General features: G+C 45.3%; 1 protein-coding gene across 20 annotated transcripts in view; it reads right to left on the bottom strand.

Moving 5' to 3' along the window:
* The window catches only part of JAKMIP3 (Janus kinase and microtubule interacting protein 3), a 101,642-nt gene that overhangs the window by 46,025 nt on the left and 42,811 nt on the right, over positions 1 to 12,806 (bottom strand). For 18 of the 20 annotated variants that reach the window (XM_087765253.1, XM_087765251.1, XM_087765252.1 and 15 more), the window contains 2 exons: positions 11,193 to 11,434; positions 7,408 to 7,905 (listed from right to left, as the gene is read on the bottom strand). In XM_087765253.1, coding sequence (XP_087621379.1) covers positions 7,408 to 7,905; positions 11,193 to 11,327 — 633 coding nt within the window. In that variant the 5' untranslated portion in view covers positions 11,328 to 11,434. Of the gene's footprint in view, positions 1 to 7,407; positions 7,906 to 11,192; positions 11,435 to 12,806 lie in introns of those variants that run through there. The other 2 variants (XM_087765271.1, XM_087765270.1) reach the window with 2 other exon arrangements.

Here is a 12,806-nt window from a genome sequence, read left to right as displayed (position 1 = left end):
GCACAGCTGCAGAGTGATACCGCTGCCTGGTTCACGTTCCTAACTCAAGGTGTTTAAACTCCACTAACATGCTTACATATCTAAGTCAGGCTGTCACACAGCGCTGCAGCACCAAATCCGCATTCACAGAATCACAGAATCACAGAATCGTTAAGGTTGGAAAGGACCTCTGAGATCACCGAGTCCCACTGTTAACCTAACTGCCCGGTCCACCTCTAGACCACGACCCTAAGCGCCACATCCACGCGTTTTTTGAATGCTTCCAGGGGCTGTGATTGCACCACTGCCCTGGGCAGCCTGTGCCAGGGCCTGATCACTCTCTCCGTGAAGAAATTTTTCCTAATATCTAATCTAAATCTCCCCTGGCATTGATTCCCAGCACTGCAAATGATGGGAACGCAGCTGATACAATACAGGAGCAAGCTCAGTTTTCTTTTTTTTTGACCGAGGAAAATTCTCCCTATTTCTGTACAGATGAAAAACGAAATGCAAACCTCTCACGCTATTGTAACATCTTCTTACGATATACATGACAACATATATTGCAATAATAAGCTGCACACTGCAAAGTACATGGTGTATTTTTAGAAGAGCAAAAGCTGCTTGCAGCCACTTGTGTCATCCCACCCCACGCCGCGGCTCCCAGGAACACCCCAGCCCGTTACGGATCCTCTTGGCAGAGCGGGGCCCAGACTGACGCACCTCCCTTATCGCTGAGGCAGGAGAGGAAAGCTGAGAGCGTTTCTCGCTGACGTTGTTGCTAGAGGCATTGCAATGAGCGGCAGCTCCTCAAAAGGATCATTGCTCATTGCAGTTAAGCTATGACGCAAGAGCAAACCCCCTCCAAGAAGAGGGGTCCCACATCCTGCATCTCCCAAATCCTACGCCAGCGCTAGGTCATACGATAGGAGAAGACTGGCTCATCATACCGATTCACAGGAAAACTCTCTTTTTCACTTTCATGGCTAATTTTCTGCCAAGGCAGCTCACTGGACAGGCTCACTCTGTGCGTCCGTGGCCCACTGCAGGAGAGGTGGGGTGGGCACGACGCTGCGGGGAGCGTGGCTGGGGGCTTTGGGAGCCTCGTGCGCTCAGCTTGGCTCAGCTGTAAGGTGAAAATACACTCTCCAGTCTCGGAATCTCCTGAATCTCGCAGGTTGCATGGGTTTTTAAGAGTCATCATTAGACGACGTTAGAAAAAACCTGTGGCTATCCCATCGCTGCTTCTGAAGCGATGCAGCAGCCCTTACAGGCTGGCAGCCATCACCCGTGCCTGGAAGCTGTCGGGCACAGGCCTCGCACCACTGTCCTGCAGGACAGCCGGAGCCGCGGTTCATCAGCGGGCAGCGGTACCTCCGGGATCACCCAGGAAACTTCCCTCACATCTTCTTCCAGAATTCATCCTCATGAAAAGGTGAGTGCTGTCAGCAGTGCATGACCATCGTTCCTGTAACCTTGCCGAATCGTCAGACATGAGAGGAGACGATATGTCATCTGTTTTCAGTTGAACAAGGACACGATGTATTACCAAAAACTTCATTCTGCAGTGAGATTCTGCTACAGCTTTGGCCAAAGAACGATTCTATTTCAGACTGATTAAACCCCAGTTATACTTAACCAAACAGAAAATGTTTATAGCATGCCCAGTAAATGTGATATGCCCATTTCCAGGCAGTTAACATGCTACAGCAACTGTTACGCACAGTCACGTACTACCCGGGACCTGGCGACGCGGCAAACCGCTCTCTAGCAGAGCGGCCCACGGCGCGGGGCCGACGGCGAGGCTCCCCTGGGATCGCACCGGCTCCCGACGCTTCCCCGGGAACAGGCTCTCGAACCCGAGCGCCGCAGCCGCCTCGCCGGCAGCTTCACCCGCTGCAACGACCGACACTGATGGGCAGGATTTGGACCCTTGTTACCATCCTGCAAATCACCACAATTCCACTGAAATCACTGGAACGATGTTGAGAGAGATGCAGTGCTAAGCTGTTAAGCATAGAAAGGTTAAGTGGGGCAGGTAAAATCGTAATTTGCTACAAATAACCAAAAAATGTCCTTTGCTATGTGACTAAAGGCTTTTGTTTCTGAAAACTGGTTCCTTTTGGAGTGTGAGGTGTGAATTGCAGTGCACAGAACTGGTAGCATTATATGTAAAGCTACTCACATCAAATTGCTAGATACTTCTGGATTTACATTAAGATATATTGGAAAAATTACTAATCAGAGTAGGTTTTTGAATGAATAATAACCTGCACAGTTTGTAACAAAAATTCTGACAGAATTAAATGTAATTCTATCTTTGAAGAGTAAAGTACATTGGATGGGAGAAATAATCGTGCATAAAGAAAGATTCAAAGATTTTCCCATCCTTGTCCTGGCGTGCACTCCCCTCTTGTGCTCTGCCTTCAAACGTACGCCATACCCTCCTCACGCTCAGGAGGTGCTCAGGACAGCGTAACTATTCAGTGTCCCTGGTAAATGCCACAAAATGAAGCGTGTGGTGTCTCAGACCTCCGCTGCTGAGCAGGAACCTCACACCCACTGCCAACCGTTTCAAAGCGCTTCCAGGCGCACAGGAGCCCAAGCCCCGTGTGAGGTGTGCTGTAGCACAACAGCAACGCCGTGGCAGCGCAGAAGAGAGCAGACTTCTTGTTTAGGACAGCAGAGAAAAATGTTTTTAAAAACTGGACTGTAAGACGCAAAAGGAACAACTCGGAACTAGGAGGTTTATTGACCCTCCAAAATGTAGGAGTAATATGTTGTGTAGTTCTTAACATACAAGAAAATCCTTCAGCGGTCCAGGTTTAGTTGGAATAAATACTGTTGTAAATGAGGTTCAAACCACAAATGGTGAAAAAAAATCCACGTTTGCAAGAAGAAATTATTCACCTTGAATAATGTGTCTACCTTTCAGTACAGGATGACTGCTGAGAGACCTTTATAATACCAAATATGGTAATTTTTCAGCATATAAGGCAATAAAAAGGAGAAGATAAAGACTAAATCAATCACCAATGAAATTAATATTTAAACAGTCAGCTTCCTACACTTTTCATCTGATTTCGTCCTTTAAATCACACATCTTCACTAATTTACCCCTGCCTACCAGAGAAATCTCAGGGAAGTGCCTGTGAGCACAGCTTCAGCGCGATGCTGAACGGATCGATCTCGGCGTCCGTGGGGCTGGGTTACCACACGGAAGCCATGAAGGTCTCAGTGTACGAGGGTCTTACACGAGGTAGCAGAGCAGGTAATTAAACCTTTTCGTAGTCATCGTCAATTCTTAAATTGAAAATAAACACTTTCTAGTCCCTAACAAATCTCATTTCTTCAGTTTTTCTGATTTCTGTTCTAATCCCCTTATAAATGTGACGGGAGGAAGGGAGGCTGCAGTGGCCATTGCTGTTCAGTACTTCTCTCTGACCAATATCTACATTTAAGCAAAATTTAAATGCACTCTCCCACATTGCATTTTAGTCCCCCTTAAGCAAAATTCGAGGCCAGTTAATCTCAGGGAATTCTCCTGACCGAAGGGCTGTTTTCCCTGGACATGCACACACTAACACAGGGTGTGCTGTTATTAGTGGGAGACCATACGAATGTAATTAAATACTTTCGTGTAGTATTTTAAGCTGTTTTAAAATGCACAAATTAAAATTTAAAGAAAGTTTACTAAAATTAGAAACGCTTTAGAAAGAAGGTTGTTCCCATACTTACTTGTTACCATCTGCAAGGGACTTTCATCTGTTACATTAACATTTCTTAAGCTTCTGAGCCAGGGATAGCTTAACTGGGTTAGTTGTGCTTCTCTGGAGAGCGTCACACTCAGACTTTACAGACGCAACCAGCACAAGCCATATGTGCAAGCAGAAACCACAAGGCCAGAATACACACTTTTGCAAATCACGTTATTTCCTTTCCTGTGCTGTTCACAGAACTGAAAGACCCTCAGCTCTGCTGTGCGGGATTAGTCCAAAGCCATCAGCATCAACGAGTAACAGGTACCCTGGCACCTGAAAAATAACTAGAATAAATAGCTAGAATTTTTATTTGGTAAATACTAAGCGGGAACTGTTTCTGAAGAGAGATTACACCTTGGTAGCTCTTACAATCTGCAGGCCTCTGCACGCCTGTAGTGCAAAACTACCAAAACTACCGCCTGCAAATATTGCCCCTCTAACTGTAACAGCCTGCTTGCTGTGTATGTAGGGTCTGCTGAAAACACGTCCTGGCACGAGAGTGCAAGCCGGGGAGGAGCCAGCTTCCAGTTGCATTTGGAAGTCTCCTTTTGACCACAAGAGTATTTTTGATTTCGTTTTGCTGCTGGAGGTGGGTACAGCGCAGAGGCAGGCACAGCGGGTTTGACAGGCTGCAGTGCAGCTGCGCCTTCTCCGAGATCGCTTCTGGAAGAGGGCAGAAATGCAGGGATTCCCCTTAGAAACCTGGCGAGGACAAGGTTCATTCACTGGCAGCGGCTTTGGCTTGATGCGACAATTTAACTGTATTCGAAGTAGGAGTAAGTCAACAAAATGGAAAGGTTCATATTAGAGCTGGTTCTTTTGAAAGCCGGAGCATATATACCCTGCACCTCCCTTGGCAAAAGAGGATGATGCTGAAGACCAAAATAAACTCCAATTTGCTTGAAGTAAATTTGGTGGCTGTACAGTTCCTTTTCGCATACTGCTGTGTCTTTCTACCACATCTGGTCCTTGAAAGGCCATCTAACATTTTTCCAAAAGTCTAAAGTGAGACATCAACAAATGCATTTCTGTCTGTCCAATAAAGAAAAAAACTAGCTTTAATTTGAAGGAAGAACATTGTTTTAAAAAGGTGAGTTAGTACTACTCCAGTCTTTGTCTGACTATATATGGAAGTATTTTCCACAAGCTAAGCCTGTGCAGAGGTACTTGACTTGGAAATGAAAAGCTGTTCCTATCAGAGATAAATAACTTCAAAAAATGTCTTTATGTTAAAGGACTTCACATCATTACAAAGCTAAACATGAATGAGTACAACTTGTCTTTCTCTATTCTGACTAAACAAAAAAAGCAGTATTTTTCTAGGCGTGAAATCATAATTTGCTCAAAGGTTACTTCCCCCCTTGGTTAAAATGGCTAAATAATGCATTGTACATGAATCCTGAGGCTTTTAGAATCCTGATGCGAATCCATTAACAGCTGAGGGCTGGATGTCTGCCACAGCCGTGACACGAAGGTGCAATCCCATCGCTCTGCTGGGTGGACGGACCCGCTCACGTCGGGCTATTCTGCGTCCACCTCGTTGCAACCCCGGTGAGGCTCAATGAGTGTACTTTATTGATGGCTCCTATCTTAAAAAGGGAAAAAAGCACTGGTTTTCAGTAATAGCTGAAGCGTTTTGAGAATTGCCTCATTTTCCTAGAGAGGAGAGCTTTTATCGTATGACGTGGCACCAGCCTTTCCCCCCTGAAATGGCAGGGCCCTCCCCTCCAAGGTGCCGGCAGCCAACAGCTCCCACCAAAATCAATTACAGCCGAGTCAATGGAGCTGAGAGTACTTAAAGTCATTCAGGAAGCACTCAGGGCTTGGTAAAATGATGGCATCGTGTAATTTAATTAGTACAGGTAGATAATCTGATTCTTTCAAGCAAGAATTAAAAAAAAAGTTTGATTTTCAAAGGCAATTTAGAAAACATAACCTCAAACCGCTCTATTCCTTATAACTAAGAACATATTTATTTTACAGCTTCTACATTAGAGGCCATTAGCGTGGACTTTTCATGTAATGCAGCAAGTTTATTTAGGACGTACATTAGCCATCCTTTCATTCTGATGTACTAAATCAATGCATCTAGTAATGTGTGTTTAGAGAAGAAAGTACTTACACTGCAGGATATTTGAGCGGTATCAATAGATCAGTTGGTTATAAACTATTCTAATATCCTCTTCATAAAAATAAAATAATCTATGAGGGGAAAGAAACCTTAACAGCCTAAAGCCTGAGAGAAGGGGTGGCTAACTAGAGGGTAGGTAACGCTCCACCGGCTCACGGGGCAGGGCACGGCGCCGGCAGTCCCCTGGTGCGTTAGGGCACAGACGATGCTGCACCAGCTCTGTGGTGGGCAGGTTCTGCAGAGCGTTTGCTGAAGCATGGCTACGCTGCCATGCTTTGACTTGGGGCCAGTCTGCAAGCTGATTGTGCATTTTAATGTTTTTTTTAGGATTTGGGCACTAGTCAAAGGAAAATGACTTAGAGGAGACATGGATGAGTTTATACTGAGACACCGAATGCTGTAAAAAAGCATGGCAAACACAAAAACATGGTAACTTCAAATAAATACTGAGACAAGACCCAAAATATGCATCATGAGAGTATGGGTGTCACATTTGTTCCCATGTCCTTGGGAATGGCAGCAGCACTTAAGGGATACAGTCCTGCAAATCAGCCGGGCGCGCACAAAGCTGTGACTCCTAAGGCAAGTGTCTGAGACGGCAGTGGAGAAGAAATCATCCTAAAACACAGCAAGCGTTGGTGGCCCGCCAGGCTCTCAGGCAAAGACTTCCCTCTTGGAGGGAGCTCCCTCCCGCAGGGAGTTCTCCCCTTTTCCAAGCAACATGATCCAATTCAATCTCTCCAACAAGTCTCCAAACACACTGGAGGAATACTCCGAAGCCACAAGCATGTAGCTATTGCCTTTGAGACGCACACTGTTGCACCCGAGACTCAAGTGGCTCCATTAGGTGACTGAGGGCTGGTGAGCATACACAAAGACCCAGTGAGGACCAGATGAGCAATGACGGGTGAGGAACCCCAGTAACTTACTGAGGTCGGGAGCCTGCTGAGTCGCTGCCCGCGGGGCCACCAAAGGAGGAGCACCAGCGTCTGTCTTGGGGGAAAGCCACCAAGGGGGGTCTCAGAAAGGAACCCCTTCCCGAACGCCTTGCAGAGCGAAGGGGGTCATTGCCTACACGGTACAGGACTCACTATGGGATGCAGAAGAGTGAGCATTTGGGGACTGGGTAAAGCTCGTTACGTGATGTTTATGGGAACCAGCAAAGGCGGGAAAGGGAGGGACCAAGGCGGATCAGTGAGGAACAAATGGTGGGGAAATAGAGGCATGGGCCAAGAAACAGAACTGTTTTGTAGAATTCCCCTACCCCGCTAGTAACCCAAGGCCTCTTCCTGGTACCTGAAATGTGAACAATACTAATAGGCACTGGCATGGATAAAAAAGTTCCTTACAAAACATCCTCATCGTTTTTAAAAAACATTTTGACATCTCTACTAGTAAATGTAAAACAGATTTGAAGCAACCCCCGCAAGTTTGAATGCCCATCCTTATCCATTCATCTGAGTCCAGCACTGAACTTTCATTTACTTACTATCAATAAGTGTTAGTAAAAACATAGATGCAGACAGCAACACGTACCAGTCTACGAATTTCTCTCTCACACTCCCTCTTAATTCTGCTGATTTCCTCTTGATGCAGGTGATACACACTCCTTATCTCTGCTGCTTTAATTTTGTCAGCTTGGATGACCATAGTTAAAGCCTCTTCCACTTGTTTCTTAGCCCCTTTCAGCTCTGAAATTTCTTGCTGCATTTTTATTTTCTCAACTTCAAACCCCTTCTTGGCCTCCTCCTTCGCCTCCGTGAGCAGCACTGTTTTCACCTTGTCAGGAGCCCCATCGCGTACAGCATTGAGAAGGGTCTGTAGTCTCTGGATTTCATTATCTTTAATTTTTATTACTCTAAGTAGTTCAGCTTCGTGCTGTCTCAAAAGTGCTTCTCGAACAGCTTGGAGCTCCTTCATTTTCTCTTCATGAAGTTTGACTTTGAGCTCTGTTACCACCACTGTACTTTTATGCTGTTCGTGCTCTTTGATCTGCTTAACTTCCTGATTTTTCTCTCTTTCCAACTTGCTGACCTACAAGGAAAATCAAAAACGTATTTTTAATCGACAATGATTAATGCAAATCATGATATTATCTAAAAATGGTATGGACCACTTTACAATATTAGACCTTAATTTCTGTGCCTTAGAGCGAAAGCCCAACCTGGTGAGTTAGTATTACCACGCGCAGACCCACACATTTGGCATTTTGTTCATTCTTTATGATATAATACTTTATGATATATTGAGCATCCCTTTTTTAACTGGGTTCCAGGTAAAACTAAGGTCACTGAGCTCTGCTGCACAGTCTTCATGCTGTAGACTTACAAAAGAGCAATCTCCTCCCTTGATGCATTTTGTGTGAAGAAAATACACATTACAAACCCCTGTAAAACATTTTCACAGGGAAAAGGTATTTTACAATTTATGGCAAATGCTTTCAATGCACTGTCACAGCCGTCGCTGGACTCGAGGTTTGGCAGGTACCTGTGGGGATCTTTTCGTAACGCAGCTAACCTAGCAACACAGTCAGGACTGGGGGTTGTAAAAGTGATTCTAAATCTACCACAAATACCCTGGACACAACTCTGTCTTAGCCCTGACAGAGCCATCCTCTCGCCAGAAGCACCAGTGCGTGTTCACCTTGTCACTGATGCAGCCACTGCAACTCCACATAACCCGAACCAACAGCGACGATGAGGAAAACCCTTCGGACGCAAGCCGTCCTCCGGGTGGCTATGGCTGCGCACCGCGGCGCTCAGGCGCCGATGTGCAGCGTACCGGCCAGGCTGCCGTCCGTCGCGCTGGTGACTACAAACTCTGCTTGGGAGGTTACGTTTCTGCCTACATACCAGAAGAGCCGATGGAGGTGGGTCATCAGTGATTTTCTGGGGTACAAATGAGAATCCTGTGTCTTAGGGGAAAACAGGACCCACCTCAGCTTTTTATCGAAGTGGTTGCTGCATCACGGCAGGTGCTGCACGAGAAGCTACTCCCCGCACGGATCTGCAGTAGCATTTGCAGCGTTTGCATGGCTGCCCCCCTCCTTTGGGCAGGTTTATTCCCAGGCAGGGAGTGCACGTCTGTTCGCTCTGTCTTTTCTGTCCTGTAATGTTTATCACAACAGCCTCTGCACATACTTAAATGCTAAAATTAAGAAGTGGATATTCACTACTTTGTAGTGTTTATTGGGAAAAAATGTTCAGGTCAATTCTCTTTAGTAAAGGTGCATTTTTCTTCCCCAGTTGACACAATAAGGTTTCCTTGCTAAGAGCTCACAAATGAGCACACTGCAGAACCAAACCATGCAGGTGTAAAGAAAAAACTGTGACATTACAGAGAACTTCGAGAAGTCTCCTAAGGACAGAGTAATGTGTGAAAATAAGAAAAAGAACCCTGACAAATTTGTAGAAAAGACTTGTCTTTCACTGGGGATCAGCATAAGCAGAAATATCTGCATATTTAGAAAAAGAGAAACAAAACTGTATCGTTGTCATTGCACAAATTATTGATATTGAGGATAAAAGTCTAGGCACCAACGCTGATTTTAGCATCATATTCTATTTTTATAATTAAATAATAATGCCTTGCAATCTTATTGATTCTTTCATTTGCCCAAGTCAGTGCCCTAAAAGCAGGAGTTAACACAAGATAAATAAGGATCATAAAGTTATGGAAGAAGCACAAAGCCCAGCTGAACCAGCCGTCACTGCCCACCCGCTACAGGCAGTGCGTGCTCAGAAACTGCCCTGATCTCTGTGTCACAGCTGCTAGAAACAGACCAACGTCTAAGATAACACACATTTAGGAACTGGCCAGTATCTTGGGGCGTAGGTCTCAGTCCCTACTTCGTTTTTCAGCCGGATAGCTGCAGAAGCTGTCACACTGCATCCCCGAAAGAATACGTGAGAAACCAGATGCCAAGCCAGTATTTTGGCATGCAGATCCAAACTGCGCTGTGCGCACATGCATATGCAAGACAGAAAAAGCTCTGTGCAAGCGACTGTGGAGCCCCAAACAATTGCATTTTATGAGATGCTTTTTCAGCGATGAATTATGCATAACAGATAACTAACTGTATCTGACCACAGAAGGGTCAAATGATATTTCAATTTAAAACCATACCATGAACTCAAGAGGAGCCATTATGAGAAGTGTTGGATCGAAAGGACTGGGGAGGACACGGGGAAGGAAAACAGGGTCCTCAGTCTTAAAACTGCAAACGCTGCTTCACAACAAAAGGATTAATAGGTGTTCTAGTTAAATATATATATATATATACACACACCACACCCACCCACCCCCTTAGAAGCTTCCTTAAAAATTAGATTCATAGTCTACAATGCCTGATAATGATGCAAATTAATGGAAAAATGCAGAATATCATTCTGCCCCGGCATGAGAATGCATGTCTCTACTGGCATTCTGGAACCAAAAACCCCCAAAGTTTATCAGTGGAAACTAATTTGGGGGATTATGGAAAAGCAAATAAATTTTTCATGCCCTCACTGAGAAGTGGTCTGAAGGCTACGGCTAAAAGCTCTTCAAGTTGAGGCTCCAGCTGCACTGGCTGCCGCCCTCTCCGAGGCTCGGGGTGAAACTGCAGCTCCTTCCACTTGGGCAGGTGGAGGGGAGGCAGAGCTGAGGCCTATGGCCGCACAGCTGAAAGCTGCAGGCAGCCAGTTTGAAGGACTTTGAGCATAAAATCCAAATTAAAATAGTGTAAATGTGAAAGAGAATAAGAAGCAAAGAGAATTTCTGAATAACACAAAATTGCATTCAAAACCCTCAGACATCCTCGTAAATAGGTAAATATTTACTAGGAAAAGTTATAGCGGGAGAAACAAAGGACACGGACAGCTTTCAGCCCACCACTACGAGTATGCCATCTGTTTTGAGCAGATGTTTGTTTTTCCAGTTCTTTTTCTGGCATTTAGCTACGCGATTTTTCAACTTCATTTCTTCCTGGATGGCGGGAGCAAGCACGCTGCCCGCGGCTGAGTCCTGCCCGCCCAGGAGCCGGCCATCCTCACTGCTTGGCTTTTCCACCGAGAGCTATGCTGCTGAAGCACCCTCGCTTTCAGAGATCTTTTGTCCCATATGCACGTTACAAGTACAAGGAGAACAATTTAAAAATCTGCAGTAAAGGGGTTGCCTCTTGTCTCCCACAGGAGGCTGGTTCCTGGGGCACGCACTCTGATGATCTGTTGTCAAAGTCACGCACGAGTCAGCTACAAGTGGGGCAAAGAGTGGTTAGCAGTCAGAAACAACAGACTATCTTTATTTTAATTAATGGGGAAAGGAAAGGAAAAGATGCACACCTTACTCTTTTCTTGCTGGAGCTCTATCTGGATGTCGGTGAGCTTGGCCCTGAGCTCTTCATTGGCAGCCTGCAAGGCGGCCAAGGCGTCCGGCTTCTCCCCCCTAGCCCGGCTGCTGCCGCCCTTCTTGGACATGGTGAGGCCGCGCGGCAGGGAGGGGAGTCCCGCCCGGAGGCCCTCGTCCCAGCGCTCGCTCGGGGCTTCTCGGCCTTCCCTCCGTCCCACTACATTTTCTTACTTGCCTGGAAGGAGGGAAATCACACAACCGCTGTCAGAACGCGGGCGGTGGGCAGGCGATGTGACACCCACCAAATGCACGGTGAGACACAAGACATTTCTAGAAAGCATGAGGTACACGCCAGCCAGCTGAAGGGGCTCTTCCCGGGATTAAGCAAGAGCTAGACACATTGTCTGGTGTAATAATATTTTCTATTACACTGCAGAGAGCAAAACGTTTAAATCACACACTATAAACGTTTTCTGTCACTTCATCTGCGCTGGAATTCAGAGAGTGCAGAGGATGCGGCTGCTCGGGAGGGACACCCAGGCACCAGCCGCTGGCACCGGCAGGGCTCGGGGACAGCAACAGCTGGGAAAACCGTTCTCAGTACAGGCAGAATACGATTATGTTCTTTAAAAAAAAAGTCTTAAGAAAAGCAATGTTTGGTTTCCTACAAATACTTTTCAGATATTCACGATGTAACTAATAAAAGCAAAAAAAAGTAAGAAGCCACAGAAGCAAGCAGAGATTACCCAACGGCAACAGAGCTTTCTACACAGGAGTGTGCGGTGTACCATCAAAACAGCAATTAAGATCTTTATAGGTTTATCCAAGTCTGGTAACAATGTAGGAGTTTTATTTGCAGTAAGAGGTTTTGAGTCAAATCTAAACAAACGAAACTGAGGCAAGCAAAGTCATTCTATTAAGCAGTGGAGAACTGGGCAAAAGCGGACCCAACTTCACAGAATTCGTACATTAATATAGTTTGCACTCTATGTCTACCCATTGATCCCAACACATTCATAAACTATGCAACACACAATTTATAGTGATAACTTCAGATTTGTCAACAAAACATATAATATTAAGTACAGTGCTAAAATCTACATGCATTTGTTGATTTTTATTTCAAAATTCTCCAACAGAGACTTTGCCCAAGAACAAGCAGCAGCATTCTGGAAGGGGTCAGCATTATTAAAGTCTGTAGAGCCTGGGCCAAATTTAGAACATCATACTATCAATGAAACTCAAAGGTCCTTTAGAATCAATACTATTAAGGAAAGAATATAGGAGCTATTGAAAACTCATATCCTTGCAAAAACCATATTCTAGCTTAGTGTAACTGTCAGGCATAGGGAGCCTAAGAGCAAGACACAAACTCACTCCAGAGAATTTGCAATCTGAGACAAAGACAGATAAAAGTAGGGAGAAAGATGGTATTTTTTATCTGTTAATGCTATTTTTATGCTGCATCCATCCCACGGTTCAGAAAACTCTGACAGAGTTCTATGTAAAAATAAATAATTCAACCATTCATCAAATCAAAGGAAACCCCTGTGATTTGTGAGCTGTCTGCGCAGAGGTGGGCTTGGCTGAGGGTATCACAGTTGGTC

This window comes from Nipponia nippon, unplaced genomic scaffold (genome assembly GCF_047370975.1).
Source record: "Nipponia nippon isolate SJK-2023a ecotype South Korea unplaced genomic scaffold, ASM4737097v1 scaffold_3, whole genome shotgun sequence".
Taxonomy (NCBI): domain Eukaryota; kingdom Metazoa; phylum Chordata; class Aves; order Pelecaniformes; family Threskiornithidae; genus Nipponia; species Nipponia nippon.
The sequence above is the reverse complement of the archived record's forward strand: the minus strand, read 5'-3'. Positions and strand labels throughout refer to the sequence as shown.